Source organism: Paecilomyces variotii, assembly GCF_004022145.1.
Source record: "Paecilomyces variotii strain CBS 101075 chromosome Unknown C8Q69scaffold_4, whole genome shotgun sequence".
Classification (NCBI taxonomy): Eukaryota; Fungi; Ascomycota; class Eurotiomycetes; order Eurotiales; family Thermoascaceae; genus Paecilomyces; species Paecilomyces variotii.
In genome coordinates this window covers 403,911-420,753 of record NW_021167143.1, presented here as the reverse complement: position 1 = coordinate 420,753, position 16,843 = coordinate 403,911, and the positions used below count along the sequence as shown (strand labels likewise).

The following is a 16,843-nucleotide window of genomic DNA, read 5'->3' as shown; positions in this document are numbered from 1 at the left end:
AGACCTGACCTTTTAGCGTCGGATTCAGCCGCTCTTTCAAAAGTTTCGCGGGTTTAGAACCACGGAACCTGCTATCCTGGACCCATTGTTGTTCACTCAGGTGTCGAGCGGTGAGTTGACAAGTTGGAGCAATATCATGCTAAGAAACGACAGCAGGAAAGCTAGAATGCAGGTCGTACAGGTCGAGTGGGATCGATTACCCAACTCGAAGCTGGTTGGTACGCCAAGTAAGTCCGATGAAAAGCCTCCTGCTCGATCATCATTTTTTAACAGATCTAGTCCGTCTTGGCCATCGGTTGGACTGTGGTGTTGGTATCATGAAGGGTTCGCGAGGTGCCGTTCCCCACATCGTACAGATGTCCCACGGCCATGTCGTTCACTTCAACATGAAAATTTGAACTACATACCATGGAACGTGGTAGTCCGGAGCTGTGTTTCCGTGGGAAATAACACTTACAAAAGAAAAAAAATATGCTGTATTTGAAGGATTGTCGATGTGCCTGGGAGGACTGTGCTAACCCGCCGCAACCGGACATAGTTGCGAGATGGAAGGGCCCTTGTACAAGTGTGCCTACATTCTTCGGCCTGCACAGACGGCGAGGACCTGTCAACGTGGTTGACAGATATGACCAATAGTATAACCGAATGGATCTCTCTCAAGCCGCTCTCAGCCAGTGCTGTGTTCTGCTATTCCAGAAGCTCACAGAGATGATTAATGTCAGTTTATCGTGACTTAACTATACATCTTTCCGGCCGACAGTTACGCTGCTGATTTGGCGGGTCCCGAGTTCGACTTGTAGGAAGATATGAGACAATAATATGCCTCGTTCCTCTGTTCCCTTGAAAAGATCACAATTGCCTGAGATTGCGATATGAGAGAATCAGCCACATCCATGTGAACTCAAAGTGTTTCTCTTGTAACCTTAAAACAATGTCCCGGCAACGGAACTCTAATGCTCACACACGATGGTGGCTTCTCGACTGAGAGCGACTATCATTGTTTACTCGCGTGGAGTCCGTCCAGTCGTCGAGGGACAAATAACTGCCGGAACTCGGCTTATTCGCTCTGTCATCGGGGCGCCCCGCACAGCCTGGGCTCGTCCGCTTCAGGCGACGTGCAGCAGTATACAGGGCCTGTGCTGCTGTTTCCGTTTCACTTCTCAGCATTCGAACGTTGACATGCAGATCTGGACAGTGCCTGCAAGAGATTGAGAAGGGCGGCACCCTTCGATCGCATTGCTCAGATATTGAATTGGCCATTCCCTCAGCAAGTCGATGTGGATGGCAGAGAGGGATTTCCCTTCCTCTAAAGACATGTTACCAATGAATACGGGACAATGAAGACGCTGGTTGCAGCAAGATGAGCTGTACTCGGCTGGTAAGAGAGCAGTTGAGCCGGATCGTGAGTACAGCGCTTTGATTCGTGGTGGTAGTGATATAGCGCCTGCAGTTGTTGACACGATTGGGTATAGCACCGAGGCCTGCATATTGCGTGCGCCGTTTCAAGCTCGAGAAGGTGTCCTGAGGCTTTCGGTAGCCGTCCCTTATGGACGACCCCTTGCCTACAATTTTACTTTAGTAGTCGCGTCGCGTTACTTGGGATCAATACGGTCAGGTAAAGCAGTTGACGGTGCAGATGCATAGAATTCTCTTGGCGGAGGATGACTTTACAGGTCTGTTTCTGCGATAATATCGGCAAAGGTGGTTTACCTTCAATCACTTCTCGCTGCTGGCTTGCTTTCTCCATGCATCCCTAGTTTGGACAAGTTTTCCATCCTTCGATCCTTTGGCATGCGAACATACGGAGTACACTGGAGTCCAACTCGCATGCGAGCGAGCTAACTATTTGCCTAGGGCAGCAAATGAATGACGATAGAGCGGTATTGTAGATCGCTGTGGCCGTACCCCCGTTTTTCGTGCAAGCAAGGTCTGACGCATAGGCACAAAGTCACCTTGAACAATGATGCTGCATCCGGCCAGGTCAGGGCAAGGGAACTGCGGCCACGGTCCGGACCTGGATACCTTAATGTTAATCTCGCCAAAACCTCATTGGAGATCGATGACCATCGCCGGGTCAGGAACCTGATATATCCGTGGAACCCCCCACATCATCATCATCATCACCTTCCTGGGAGAATCTGTCGATGATGCCAACGTGGATGGAAAGGAGACCAGGGACTCTGCGGAGTACCTACGCATTTACGCATCCAGTTACAGATTGGGAGCAATCAGCGTTCACTTGATGTGTCCAACGGCTGTCGCCTGTAGACGCGTCATGGGTTGAACCAGGATTGTGGGGTGATCTTCTTTTTATGGGGAACGCAGGAATAATCACCCCGAACTCCACGAAATTGTGCGTAGGCAACCAGCTTGTCTCTTCAGGACCCAGGTAAATTGCACGTATGATACTGACTTGCGGCCATCTGTGCCACCGTGGAAACGGTAATACTCGAGTACCTGCGGAGGCAAAGGGTAACTTGCGTCCCCATCCTAGCACAGCGGCGGACTCAAACGAGCCAGAAATCTCAGTCCAACTGCCGATATCTAGGTCTGGGGTTGAAACCAAGAGGTCTGTGTTGACTCTTGGGGCAGTTATCATCCTCGTCTATGAAGTACGATACAACGGCACAATTAGCCTGTAGGCCGTAGTCTGCTCTAGTTAAGAACTATTACCCCGCGGACTTTTTCAGCGATATCATGGCACATGCAGACCCCTGTGGCTCAACTCCGGGTAACAAGAAGTCGCTAAGAGCAACGGACGCTAGACGGAGCCCTTACACCGCCAAGTTGCGCGTCGTTTCAGTACTCTAACAGCGGCTCGTCGAGATCTGTGGGGGATAGGAGCCAGTTTCAATTCGATCTGTTCTTCAGATTCAGACGAGCAAAAGCACAGCGCGTGCGGAATCGGCGGGCGGGTAACAGATAAATTGCGACCGCCCAAACAGACCATCGACAGGCAGTCAGATCGACTGCAGGCAACGAGTCACTGCGGAGTCTGAGATTCCCACGATTGTCAATCCTGTCGATCACACGGGAACAGACTGCTTGCGTGGGTCTGCGTATCCGGTCTCCGTCCCTCAGGATCCATACTCTCCAGGATAGTCACCGAGAAGAAAAGAAGAGCCGATGCGACGTGAGTTCGGAAGGTTGGAAAGATCACGCTGGATTATTATCTAAATCGCGGAGTGCTCGGATGATCTGCTCATCTCGCCCCGTTATTATTATTGTTGTGATGCGAACATCAACTCACAACGACAGAAAACATAGACGCTAGTTACAGTAATTGCCTCCGGTTTCGCACACTCTCCTCTTGGACTCGGTCATGGTAACTGTGCCGCAGCGGGAATGCGGTGATCAAAAAAGATCCTTGTATCTCGCAATAATACATAACAATAATATACAGGAATGGCAAGTCCTCTTTTTTATCTCGACGCGATCCTCCGCGCCAACCGTGCGTTGAAGTATGTTGCGCACGATCTGAATAGGGTCGTTAATACACTTTGGTCTAAGACCGACGAGGGGTTAAGCGTGGAAGCCTGCCAGCCTATGAAAGAGGGTTATCGAGGGTAATCGCACGTATCTACTCTAGGGACGGGAACTATAGGTTGCTTCTCCTCAGCCGGTCTGCTATCTTGTAACGCGAACGGACCCTTAGCCAAAAATACCTGAAACCCACCTGCACATAATTACTCTCATCTATCTACAGATAGTAGTTAGTTACAGGGCGACTGTGAATCAAACGTTGTTATCGCCGACAGACATGACAGAGGATCGATTCTACCCGTATAGATAAATCACATTTTTCTCTTGTTCTATGATGTTCTTCTGCGGTGGAGAATTCCCATGGAAGCATCAGGAACCAGAGAGTATTCCATGGTGCGCCAATAACCCAACCAAACGGTTTGCCGCGTGTAGAAATCTATTTTCTTATCTTTCCCGGGTTGGTCCATGGATGTGGCACGAGGATAAGCGCGGCAAGTCCCTTGAGCTATTATGACGCACATCCAGGGGACCTTGTCTCTCACCTGACGACGGTCTCCTATCTGTCGATGTATATCCGACACCATAGGCTCGTAGTAATCGGTAGCAAACGATAACCAGCTAGCCACAATCCCGCCAGCACTGCTGACTGAAACATATTCGAAGTCATCCAATCGCAGGGCCATCGGTTTCCAAAATAAAAATAAAAATAAAAAAGATAAATAACAAAAAAAAAAAAAATAGCTTTCGATTCCGATGATCCAAAACATCTAACTCCGTAGGATGCGGTAACCCCCAGTCTTGCTGCAAGGCTATTATTTCTCTGAACGGTAACCATACTTCTTGACGAGTTTCCATGGCAAGGCGAACCTGATGGAGCGACGATAGACTACGTACTACCGTAAGGGGAAGAGAAGACTTTCTACGTTTCTTTTTTTGTTATCGTGAGTCGTGACAGCCAAGGTCTCGCCTGTTCCCCCCGCTTTGGCGGGTAAGGGAAACCTGGTACGGGAGCGGCCACAGAAGGCGCTCGAATCGCAGATATACGGAATCTGGTACAATTATGCTGGCATGCAGTTTCATGGTGTCGACATGCTGGTGAACGACGTGGAAAAGAGAAGCCAGAGTCGCTTCGCAGGCGACCATCACGGGGGCCTCAGGAGAAAGTGACGGTCGAGTAACTGGCGTTACAGCTAAGAAGGCTAGCAGAACGGCCAGGCGAATCAGGGGGTGGCCAACGGGGGGCTTGGAGGTGATACTGGCAGTTCTAACCTTCTATGGGCCTCCAAATGGGGCGTTGGCCTCACAGCTGTCCAGCACGTTCCTTTCCGTTCCGCCGTTGGCAAGAACAGAAGGAAAGGGCAAAAATGGCAGTGTGTTCGTTGTCGGGATTCTTCTTCTTGGATGCAGTCATAATAATAGTTACTCGAGATAGTTAGCTGGTAGCGATCGGGAGAGCTCCATCTGCGATCTTTGGATCCGCACAGAACTCGAACCGAACAGGACGACTGTCTGGAACAAGTGACGTCTGTACATTCCGCGGCTGATACCGGGTCCTGCGTTGTGCCTCGAGGCCCGCCAGGGGAGAGAGCGAGCGACCTAACTAACGAACGTCTCCCAAGGGCTGATGGATGCTCGTGGATCTGTCTGTCTTGTCTGTCTTGACTGTCTTGTCTGTCTGTTTGGTATCAGTCTGTATACATACCGTACCGGAGACCTTTTCTTAGTGTATTATTATTTTGGAAGCAGACACGCTTTCGTGCTTTCCTCCCGCCCTGTGCTTCTCGCGGGCTCTGGAAAAGGCCGTCTCCGCCTCCAGTCCCGTCGGTCGGTCAGTCAGTCAGTCTGTCTGTCTGTCAGTCAACTCTCAGTCTGTCAGTCAGTCAGTCCCGTACTGGTCGCTCCCTGGCATCTTATTCCATTCCTGCTCCCTCTCCTATCTTTCCATTTCCTCCATCCCCTCCCCTCCCCCCCCTAGTCCCCAGCCAAAGGCCCATCTTCTGCGTCCATCAGAAGAGGAGGTGCCGTGCTACGGATTGGCGTCTGTTCTCTTTTTGGCTCTCTGCTGCTCCTTTACATGGCTTGAAACTCCCTCTGGCTGCTGCCCGTTCGGAGCCTTGCGTTCCTCGCAACCATTAGCCCCCTCTACCTTCGTCGTCCGGATTTTTTTTGGACACCCTTCATTTTTTCCGCAACATTCATTTCTTGCATCAAATTTGAGCGCCTTTTTTTCTTCCTTTTTTTTCTTTTTAATTAATTGTGTATCAATATAATCTTTCACAATTGTTTTGCCAGGTAAGACCCTCAACCATCGGACCACTGACTTCCCGTCCGCCGTTTTGACCACTTCACCGTGGATCACGATCTCGTGTTTTCTGCTCTTGTGCGGACCGTGGATGACTGATGCTGCTTGCTCTTTCCCCCGTTCAAGTGTCGGTCGAACAATGGACTGACCAGACCGTGTGTGAATCAGATCATTTCCGCCATTCGCTTCGTGGACACGACTCTCCCCTTCGACCATCAACACATCAACACATACCCGTATTCTTCCAGGTTCAGGTCATCAAAGAACTCAAGCGCCTTGAAGTGAAATATTTCGGGTTGTAGTCGAAACACAAGGCACCATGGCTGCCATTGTCCAGACGATTCCACAGACGGGGACAGTGACGATGCTTCAGACTCGCCCTTCCTCCTCATCGGGTTCCTTCGCGTCTCCGTCCCAGACGTCCCATCAACAGAGTCCCCGGAGTCAATCAGTGTCCCATACGATGGGTACCTCGACGAACCACAGGGGTCATCAGGCAATGGCTCCTGTAGCCCCCTATGCCTTTACAGCTACGCCCGGAAACCCCCAGAACCGTCAGTCATGGGCGCCTCAACCGAGGCTGGACAGCAGGTCGTCATCTGCTACTTCAGTTCCTCAAGGGTCGGGCAGTTTCTCATTCAATGGAAGTATGCACAACTCAGCAGCTGGTTCTGTATCCACCGCATCCACCTCTTCATCTGGATCCTACATGTCCAAAGACGACACTGCCATCCCTTCAAGACGCCAAGCAGGTGACCTATCTCCGCGTCCGCTGTCGACCGTCAATATCCCTTCATCGTCCTTCATGAACATCTCTTCTCCCGTTCTTGCACCCAAGCCGTCCCCCGACCGTTACCGTCGTGGGAACAGACGGGCTGATAACTCGACTGCGGCTCACAATTCGGCTGGTGTTCTCGCGACGTCGGGGCCAGTAGGTCGTGTGTCCACACCTGATTCAACAACACAAGGGAATGCTTCGTCAACCTCGAGCGTGCAGCGGCCTTTCCTGTCTCCGGACCGTAGCGCTGGTGGCCACGTACGTGTTTCCAGTGCGGACGATACACGATCCGAGAGACTACAGCAGCCTGAACTCGCAAAGCGATATAGACGCAGAAGTTGGGCGACCATCGACACCGCTGGAGTTGCCGGTCTAAGAGGCGAGACACCTTCGCCAGAGAATACACTGATCAACATGTCCGGTGCTCGTTCAAGGGAAGAGCGGCCCTCGTCACGGTCATCTCACTCGGCCAACGGTAGCACAGACAGCATACATTCGACGCGGTCGAATCACTCGGTAAGTTCCTTGGGGATTCATACGCCAGTGTCATTTTTTCGCTGACGTTGATTTCAAGGCTCCACGCGATGCTAGCAGCACACGGGCTTCATCGGCCAACGAGGAGAACGGACACCGTACCCCAGAAATCTCCAAACGGCCGGCCAACCCTTCTCCATTGTCCAATCCGGTCACAATGAGCCCTGTAGCCGATGCGTCAAAGTCGACTTCACCAGCTAAGGAGGAGAAGGAGACGAAACCCGCTGAAGGTTCTGCAGCTCAACGGCTGGCAGACATCACCAAAAATGAGCAAAAGAAGTCTGGAAAATCTCGTCTAAGGAGGGCATTTTCTTTCGGAAGTGCGTCCGAGCTGCGACGTGTTTCTGCTCAACAGAGCCTCGGCAGGAGAGATGGGGAAGTTGAGAAGACCCGTAGACAGCAGCTTAGTGAAGAACTGGGCGCTGAACAGGCTGAAATCGCAGAGAGACAAGAGGCTAGCGGACTTGGAGAGAGTATCTACTCGCATTTCGCGGGGTCTACGGACAATTTGTCTATCTCCTCGACCGCTTCTTCTGCATCTATCATGCTCCGCAAGATGGGCAAAGGGATGAAGCGTTCTACCCGGTCTCTCGTTGGGCTTTTTCGGCCCAAGTCTCTCGTGAATGCCTCTGCAGATCCGATCGCCGTGGAGCCAATGGCCCCGAAGGTGTCGATAGTGAACATCGAAGCTGACAAGAAGGGCACGGGCTTCAACCCAGATACACACGGACATGGTGGCGTCTTCGCTACTTCGGACGGAGCTAGCACAGACACCTCGAGAACCGGGTCTCTCCGTGAAGCATCGCGTAAAAGCATTATGGGAGGAGAGAAGGAGCGTGCTGAAGTTCTCGCGGCTGTTCGAAAGGGCATCCTTAAGAGTAAGTCACTCAGAGACCCTGGTCGGTTCATGGAACCCTCGAACTAATAGATGATAGGAACTGGCACCGATTCTGGGAACTCGTCCCCGGCCTTAAGGCCAGCGGAGTCTAGTGCTGCTCGTTCGAACGACTCTCCACACTCCAGCGCCCCCAGCACTCCTGAAGATCGTGCTTCTGGGGCTGGGCAAAGACGGGCTGATGCCGTGAAGATTGAGGGCGAGGATTACTTCCTTTCGGTAGGCAGGTTTGGGGGACCTGATTCGAAGAGCGCCCCAATCACACCGCAATCGGTCTCGAAGAATATCGTATTCAGCCCCCGTATCCAGTTTCACGAGACCTGGCCTAGCGGGGAATACGATCGACGGGGTGATATTGCTACCTGCAACAGGTTGACTCCCCTCCTTGCGCAGCAAATCAAGGAGGAGCTCAATACCTTCAAGATGGTACGTCAACACCTCCGTGCACACCGGGTCGGAGCTAACGAGATCTTCAGGAGATGGAAGTCCATGAGACGTCGAAAGTCTACACCCATTTTCTCTAGATGACTTTACAACGTTCGCCTGGTCTTTCGGAAAGCTCGCGCATATTCGTGAGGCTCTTGTAGATCTGCTGTCATGATCCTATCGTTGATTCCTGATCACTCCCGATTACGATATCTAGCGACTGTTCTTGTCTTGATCATTAGACTTGTCTCTAAAAGCATTACGGGGCCCTCGACGTCTGGACCAATTTTGACACGCCTTTTTGACGGATCCAGCGTCATCTCTTTCCTTTTCCTCATATACCAAGCGTTTGCTCTCGTCTGTGTTCGGAGTTTTCAGGCGTTACTGTTCCAAGGAGTCTGGCTTTGTTAGCGTTGGGTTCGAAGTTATCTATCTTGTATCTTTCTCTTATCAGTCAGCTTGAAACTGACCCGGCACCTTTTGTGTGGTGAGCTTATCACTTTTATTCCTGACCGGGCGGCCTTGGTACCGCTCTTCGGGCCCGCCACAGCCCCGGATCCTCTCTCTCTCCCTCTCCCTTCACGCTCATGTGGACGCATTTCTTGTCTCCTATTTGTCAACTCTTTACAGTATTATGTTCACACGTCTGTTCCTATTTGAAATTGCAAAGAAGCGGCAGCATATCTCGTCGTTTTTCATGTTAGGCTTTTTGTGGCATTTTCCAGGGCAGCTGTGGGTTGATTATTCCCGACCATGTTTCTCCATTCGATTAATGTGGCGCCGTTGCGGTGCAAATTGTCTACCGGCTTATCTACCATCCTACCGCTCCTTAACCTGTGTGTATCCCATTTTCTGTCAGCTCGTTTTTTCCTTGGTTGGATGGAAGTGAAACTGCGATGGAGTCTTCGTCTCCTCTTTCTTTTCTGTCGATTGGTTGGAATCCTGTGTGATCCCTCGGGTAGTGGTGAAAATGGAGGTCTAGGCAACGAGCATCTTGAGAGTGGTGTTTCCGCGTACCAAGCAACATAAGCGATTTTTTCGCATATCATGGCCTCCAAGGGCGTTTCTTCGTTGTAGAGTGCCGCAGATGTAGATGTATTTAGCCAGTTAAGCATTAAAGTTAATTAGTTGAGACTTTGCGTGGCGTGTTTAGCCGGGACCGAGCGACTTGAGATTCGATCCCGACCCCGGGGGTTCTCCCGCTCGTCGAAGGCAGCCCCGACCACCGGTAAACTGTCGGCCCGGAGTTGTAGAGCCGGCTAGCTCTAAGTAAGTACTACCTGGAAAGTACCGCGTTCTCTGTGTGTGTGCGTGACGATCTGGCCTCTGTGATCATTATCATTGCTGTTATGGTGCGTTGTCAGTGCCGGCATTAGCTCGACCTCTCGGCCAAGCTCTGGGGTATTTTCCAGTTCGTGTGGAGTGCGGGACAGGAATAAGTATGGAGTTCTTTTGTTTTCCCCGGGCAGACGGCCGTTTGGAACTTTAGAGTATGAGCATCCCCCACGACTCCCCCACGAGACTCCCCCACGTACCAAACTCTGGAGAGAGCTATCTATGTATCATTATTACCTCGGACATATTATTTTCTCTGTCTCTCTCCCTCTCTCTCGCAGAATCAACTCCAATGGCCGTCATACGATTTTCGCTTTCCGTGCATTTTTCTGCAAGCTAGACAGCGCCCGATCCCGGTTTTGACTGGCTGCACTGGATTCTCGGGTCTCTCCCGACCACTCCTACAGCGGTCCGCCCCGGGCTTCTCCATCCTATACATCCCCCGACCACGGCACAGACCCCTTCCCTACTCCATTCCATTATTTCATAGTCTACAGTCGCATGGATATGGCTAGACATTGATCCGGGGACGACAACCGACCGCGCACAAAATCGGGGCAATCCCTCGTGGTCGTCCCCCTCTTCTTTTCTTCTTCTCAGATTCTTCCTCGCCGGATTGATCTTTGTTTTTTTCTTCCTCCCTTTCTTCTCTGTGTGCTCCTGGCCGGTATCAGGGTCCTTGTTTCTACTCCCCCTCTCCTTCTCACCCCTCCTTGTTGCTGTTTACCCCACCATGTCAGTCGGCAAGAACAACGACATCTCTGCTGGCCCAGACTCCGAGATTGACATCGACGAGGATGGCAAGGACCTGGCCACTCATGTCTCTCGGGTCGAAGAGGGAGGAGTCGTTGCCAATTCCAACAAGCCGAACCCGAAGAAGGAGGCTCCTCTCTATGTGGCTGGCCTCTCCCCTGAAGAGAGAGAACAGGCTGAGAAAAGGCTCGTTCGCAAGATCGACTCCCGTCTCCTGCCAATCGTCATTCTTATGTACATCCTGAACTATCTGGACCGTAATAATATCGCTGCGGCTAGGTTGGCGGGTTTGCAAGAGGATTTGGGCCTGACCAGTGTGCAGTACCAGGTATGCACCCAGTTGAGATTCTTCCGGAGTTTCGTTTTCTGTCATGCAATCTATTTTTCTTGTAGTTGGTTCTGACGTATTGGCTACAGACTAGTGTTAGCATTCTCTTTGTGGGTTATCTTCTGATGCAGATTCCGTCCAATTTGTTCTTGAACAAGTTGGGAAAGCCTGCCATCTACTTGCCCTCCGCGATGATGCTCTGGGGTATCATCTCCACTGCCACGGCGGGTGCTCAGAGTTATGGTGGCCTCGTGGCAGTGCGGTTCTTCCTCGGTTTCGTCGAGGCTGCATATTTCGTATGTTGCTGAACCTCTGAGAGGAACACGAGGGACAGATAAGCTAACGATGGGTCCCCAGCCTGGTTGTCTGTACTTCCTAAGTGCATGGTATACCCGCAAGGAACTTGGATTGAGAACTGCCCTGCTCTATTCGGGATCTTTGATCTCAGGAGCGTTTTCTGGACTCGTAACTGCCGGTATTACCGGGAACATGGATTACACGAGAGGACTGCGAGCCTGGTAAGTGACCGGACTGATTGATTATCATCACCGACAAACCCCAATACTGACGAACTCGCCAGGCGGTGGCTCTTTATCATTGAGGGGGCTATCACCATCGTCGTGGCCTTCCTGTCTATGTTCATCTTGCCGAACTTTCCCCGCACAACAGGCTGGCTCACTGAGCAGGAAAAAGAATTGGCCGCCTGGCGTCTAGAGGAAGATATCGGTGAGGACGACTGGGTTGACTCCGAGGAGCAATCGTTCCTCCACGGAGTCAAGCTCGCCGCCATGGATATCAAGACGTGGATTCTGGTGCGTACAAGAAATATTCCCCCTACCATCTGAAACCGCTACTCACATCTCATACCCCAGATGGTCCTGGTCTTTTGCATGGTCTCCTCTGCTTCCGTTACCAACTTCTTCCCCACCGTCGTCGCGACCCTTAAATACGGCCAGATCGAGAGTCTTCTCCTCACGGCCCCTCCGTACGTGCTGGCAGTCATCACTGCCTTCCTCAATGCCTGGCATGCAGACCGCACGGGAGAACGATACTGGCACATCACCCTTCCACTGTATGTGGCTGTCGCAGCATTCATCATCGCTGCCTGTACAACCGCCGTGGGACCACGCTATCTCGCCATGATGCTCATGGTTCCTGGCGTGTATACCGGTTTCGTCGTGGCTCTGGCCTGGATCTCCAACACCCTACCCCGTCCGGCATCGAAGCGTGCTGCCGCCCTCGCGGCCATCAACGCTGTCAGTAACGCCAGCAGTATATATGCCAGTTACATGTACCCTAGCAGCGCTGGTCCCAGATATGGTACGTTTCAACCTCCCATTCTCTTTTTCCCCCCTTGTTCTTCTTCTTTTCGACCATAACCTTCACCCCTGTATACCCCTTCATGTTGCTCCATAACTAACAGCTACCTCTCTCCAAAACAGTTGTCGCCATGTCCGTCAACTGCGCAACCGCCTTCATCGCCATCCTCTCCGCCACTGTCCTCCGTATCATCCTTGCCCGTCTGAACAAGAAGCTCGACCGCGGCGAGGCCGTCGCTGGCGCCATCGCCATCGGTGGAGGTGTCCCCGGCCAAGCGAGCCAGAGAGGATTCCGCTTCTTGCTATAGGAAACGTGTCTACGATGATCTCAATTTCTTTTTTCTTGGTTTTTTTTTTTTTCACCTCCTCGCTCATATTCATGTCCTCCCCTGAAGGGGGAATATATAGTTACTATATTGTAAAGTCTGTCTAGATTACCTCAGATGTTCATGTCATGCCATGCCATGTCATGTCATATATGATGATGAATCACCGAATGATTACGTTGCGTTAGAGAACTTGAGATTTGGAACTTGAAGACTTAATTCAGCCGTTGTGAGAGTGTCTGCTCGCTCTACTTTGTACATACAATCCATCGAGGAGATAATATAGTTTAATTGTCTACTTATTTACATACATGATAAGTTAACGAGAAAGAGTAATATATATATTTCTTTCTCTACTTCTAGCTATATTAGCAAATAACTCCTCTCTCTCTCTCTCTTGTGTTCTTTATCTTTTTTCTCATTTTGTTATCTTCTGGATCAATCATATAGTAATGTTATGTACATGTTGTAGTAATAAGTAACTTCTTAAAAAAAAAAAAAAAAAAAAAAGAAAAGAAAAGAAAAGAAAAAAGAAAATACCCAGCTTCCCTCCCGGTCTTAAAACCTTCTTCTGACATATCTTCATAGTTACATAAGGGGATAGGCGCGTGCCTCCTTGGTTTTTTTTCTTTTTCCCCGGTCTATACCACCTTTTCGATCTTTCAAAGCAATTATTTGTTGATGTTATTAGCGAATAATAAAGGGGGATAGATAAGAAGATGATAAAAAAGACTTTCATATCGGTATTAGATAGAATACGCGATGAAAGGGTCCTTCATTGCTCGTATCGTGGATTGTTTTTTTTTCCAGGGTCGGGTTCTCTCTGGTCAGCGTGAAAAGAAATAGGTCGAAACGAGACTCGGTCGGTTTGTTGTGTCGGCCCGCCTACTTACTTATCGGAGTCCCGTGATTTGCTTGGCGGGATGCCTGATGAGCCTCAGAAGAACTGCTTCTTCGGGTAGATCAGTTCCTCGCTATCATCAGTCTCTCAGTAAGGGTTTATCTATCTTTGACAGATAAAATGCGTGTTTGGTTTATCAAGGAGAAACTCCATTGACGTTCTTCTCTGGTTCCAGGACGCCAAAGGGGTTACTCCCCTCGACTGGGCTGGTCTCAGGCTCCTTCTTGCTCCGCCTTCCGCGGCCCTTGGCAGGCACTTTGGAAAACCCTTCAGCCTCATCGTCGACCTTCTTGATACTTGCGGGGTCGGATGTCGTCTTGGACATCTTCTCGTCAACCTTCTTCTGCTGGGCGTTCATGACGTCCTTGACACTAGCTTCGTAAGCCTGAGTGCGGGGGGTCGCGGTGCCTTCTTCCTCAGTCGAGGAACCATCGCCATGCATCTCGAACACAGCACGGTGAATCTCTCGGCTAACACCCTTCAGTGCATCCATGCCGGCCTTCTCGGCAGTCTGCATATGCGTGGGCTGCTTGGCGCTCGGGTCCTTGCGTTGTAGGTAGGAGCGGACAAAGAAGCGGGCAAATAGGTAGGTCAACGGCAGGAGATACATCACGTTGAGCCAAACAGCGAATGCCTGGCCGCTCGTGTCGATGCAATCAATGGTGCGGTACTCGAGCCCATTCTGAGCGGCGGTCCTCGCCTCAGCCAGCTTCGCGGCGTGAACCGCATCAACACCAAAGTGCTGACCCTGGGCATTGAGAACATTCTCAGCAATTCCCTCTGCGCCTGCAGCGCGGAAAGCAAGCTTCTTCAACCAGGGACCAAGACTACCGGCGGCTGCGGTGGCGGCTGCGATACCAGACTCTGCGGCAGATGATGCGGCAGCAACAGCGGTGGCCTTGTGACGAGGCGACAGGACAGTCGGGACAGTGACAGGGATGTCATAGCTGATGAACAAGTGGATAGCAGCCATCGCGGTTCCAATGACGAACTGGGTGATCTGCATGGTGGTGAGGCTACGCTTCACCCGGTTAGGAACCCGGATACTGAGCGCCGTCAGCGTGTAGTAGGTATACATCAGAGCGTGGATTGCGGAGTTGACCAGCGCAAAGATCCAGATAGGAGACGCGACGTATCGGATACCAGCCCACATGCACATCATGGCACCCGCATGGTGATACGTCTGCAGAGTCGAGCTCTTCTTGCCCTTCGCCAGGATGATGGCGGTGTCCAAGACCTCGTAGAACTTGGACAGATAGAAGATCCAGCCAAAGTACGCCAGTCCCTGGTTCCAGAGACGACCGACATCCGTCGGGTCAGGGACGCCTCCCTCTGCCAGCTTGTACTCAGGGTTGGGCATCTCCCAGCGGCTTGTGGCCGGGTTGAACATGGCGGCGTTTCCGAGTCCTCGAGGGCCGTTGATCTTGCAGAGCGCATCGGTGACAGCGACGATGCCGTTGGGGTCATCGCGGTCAGGCATAGAATTGCGGAAGGCCTGGAACATTCCCACAAATGTCCACGCGGAGTAGATGGCCAGGAAGACATTGTGGAGGATGACGAAGGCCTTGAAGAGCCTGGTCTTGCTGAAGCCCCATGGCTTGTATCCCCGACTCTGGTTGATCCGGTTCACGAGGACAACGGTGACGGCATAGACGGACGCGATAGTGATGGGCACCCGGACGTCGAGCAACTTGGTGTACAGGGCCGGCGGGATGTTGAAGGGCTGCTGCCAAGTGCGTTCCGTCAGAGGAGCGGGCAGAGGCGCAGGATGCGGGCTGGGAGGGAATTCGAAAAGTGATGATGGCGGCAGGCCTAGATGGACGTTTGGCCGCACTCTGCGGTCCAGCAGAGATTCGAACATGGCGCTTTAAGCTCGCTTCTGCTGACTCTTCTTTCCAAGTCTGTGCAGTCAGAAGAAGCAATCCGGGAAGGATCCAAGTCGCCGCAAAGGTCAGATCAAAAGATGCAGGCTCTCGAGTAGAAATACAGCGGAAATCGGATCAGGCGCAGTAAAGATACAATTCAACAAACGGGGTAGAAAAAAAGTTTCCAGGAGACCGCCTAGCTAGTTATCGCCATCCAGGCCACTCGTCCATTGGTTCTCCTGCTCACAAGGGTCAGAAATAAAGTGAATTCACCACGACGCCAACGCTTTCTCCCGGAGCTCAATTTCCTCAACTCAGAATGACGGAAGATGCGGATTCGGCGCGGCGTGTGGAGACCAGGCGCATTTGTTGGGAAACTCGGGCTTCTAGTCGCGATCTTGTACCTCGGCTCGGCGCAGAAATCGACAAGGTGAGCGGCGGCCGATGCTCTCTCTGCGTGATTCTGGACTCATTGATCGAGAAGAGGGGACCATTGAGGCTAAAATACCGTTGCTGGATGTGCTGCCTTGGCCATTATTGCGAGTGACGTGAACGATGATGAGTTCAATGCCGAAATTAACCTGGTTTGATATCTTCTCTCTCTTTCTCTCTTTCTCTCTCCATCTGTCGGCCTCACTTTTTGCTCTCCCATAAGTACTCGTTTTGCCACTGCCGTCATCGTCACGCGACGCGCTTCTCCTTCCGCCTTCCGTTCCGGGATGATCATGTGACCTTGAATATCCCAATTATTTTCTTTATTTATTGATTAATTACTGATCAGAAGAAGATTGATCTATCAAGAGTCAAGAGTAGCTTAGTATCGACCCCAGTGGCGTCCTAAGAATTATACATACTCTATACTATACACATGCATATGATTTCACCACTCTGGCATTTGCTCGATCATATGCGATTGGGGCCAAAGAGCAGCTCGGCTAACTAACATCATTATTCCGGAGTCTCAACCTTTTTTTCTGACATTCATGACGGCACACAGAAAGGGCGGAGAATACATCCGATCGTCAACGCTGACTGGCCAGTTGCATTTTGTTGAATGTTAATCCGCCTTCAGTCTTGGTCGATCCGCAAGAAGCCTAACTTTCTAGAATACATTACTTTTTCTACGGCAGCGTCCTGATCGATTCGATTTCATTGCTGATGTGATTGACGACTGGCAATTGACTACAATAGTTAATTGGTACGTAACTAAGGAAGTGAGTTCTTCGTTGTTGCTCAATACTAGTTAGCTTCTGCTTGATACAATCATTCCACTCGATTGGCTACTCGACTCGACTCAATTCTAACCTAGGTAGTACCATAAAGTAGAGGTTACTTATTCTTCCAATCTTATCAATGTTATTGGTTAACCGGATGATTACGGAGTATAACCAAGTGAGTAGTCTGCAAAGTACAGTGAATGTAAACTGCTTATAACACCAAGCGTATTGCATTGCATGCATTTCCCGCACAAACGCCGATACAAGAACATGTATAAAGACAAAATCCTTAAGCGGAAGAATCGAAAATCCCTTGGTTGCCCGTCGAATACTCTTACATACAGACGTCATGTTGCTGTGCCAATCGATAATAATATACCA

The 16,843-nt window shown here is 51.0% G+C and overlaps 3 protein-coding genes across 3 annotated transcripts; 2 read left to right on the top strand and 1 right to left on the bottom strand.

Moving 5' to 3' along the window:
• Positions 1-5,692: 5,692 nt before the first annotated feature.
• On the top strand, positions 5,693-8,815 carry C8Q69DRAFT_228417 (hypothetical protein). The gene is made up of 5 exons (XM_028626370.1): positions 5,693-5,775; positions 5,954-7,079; positions 7,138-7,975; positions 8,033-8,418; positions 8,469-8,815. The coding sequence occupies exons 2-5, from the start codon at positions 6,105-6,107 to the stop codon at positions 8,514-8,516; spliced, it is 2,247 nt and encodes a 748-aa protein (XP_028485676.1). The 5' UTR covers positions 5,693-5,775; positions 5,954-6,104; the 3' UTR covers positions 8,517-8,815.
• A 1,475-nt stretch (positions 8,816-10,290) lies between these two features.
• On the top strand, positions 10,291-12,557 carry C8Q69DRAFT_228428 (major facilitator superfamily domain-containing protein). The gene is made up of 6 exons (XM_028626371.1): positions 10,291-10,834; positions 10,924-11,130; positions 11,192-11,352; positions 11,415-11,646; positions 11,707-12,154; positions 12,277-12,557. The coding sequence occupies exons 1-6, from the start codon at positions 10,487-10,489 to the stop codon at positions 12,459-12,461; spliced, it is 1,581 nt and encodes a 526-aa protein (XP_028485675.1). The 5' UTR covers positions 10,291-10,486; the 3' UTR covers positions 12,462-12,557.
• An 810-nt stretch (positions 12,558-13,367) lies between these two features.
• C8Q69DRAFT_228342 (GNS1/SUR4 family-domain-containing protein) lies at positions 13,368-15,492 on the bottom strand. Its single transcript, XM_028626369.1, has one exon. The coding sequence runs from the start codon at positions 15,239-15,241 to the stop codon at positions 13,517-13,519; it is 1,725 nt and encodes a 574-aa protein (XP_028485674.1). The 5' UTR covers positions 15,242-15,492; the 3' UTR covers positions 13,368-13,516.
• Between the last annotated feature and the right edge of the window lie 1,351 nt (positions 15,493-16,843).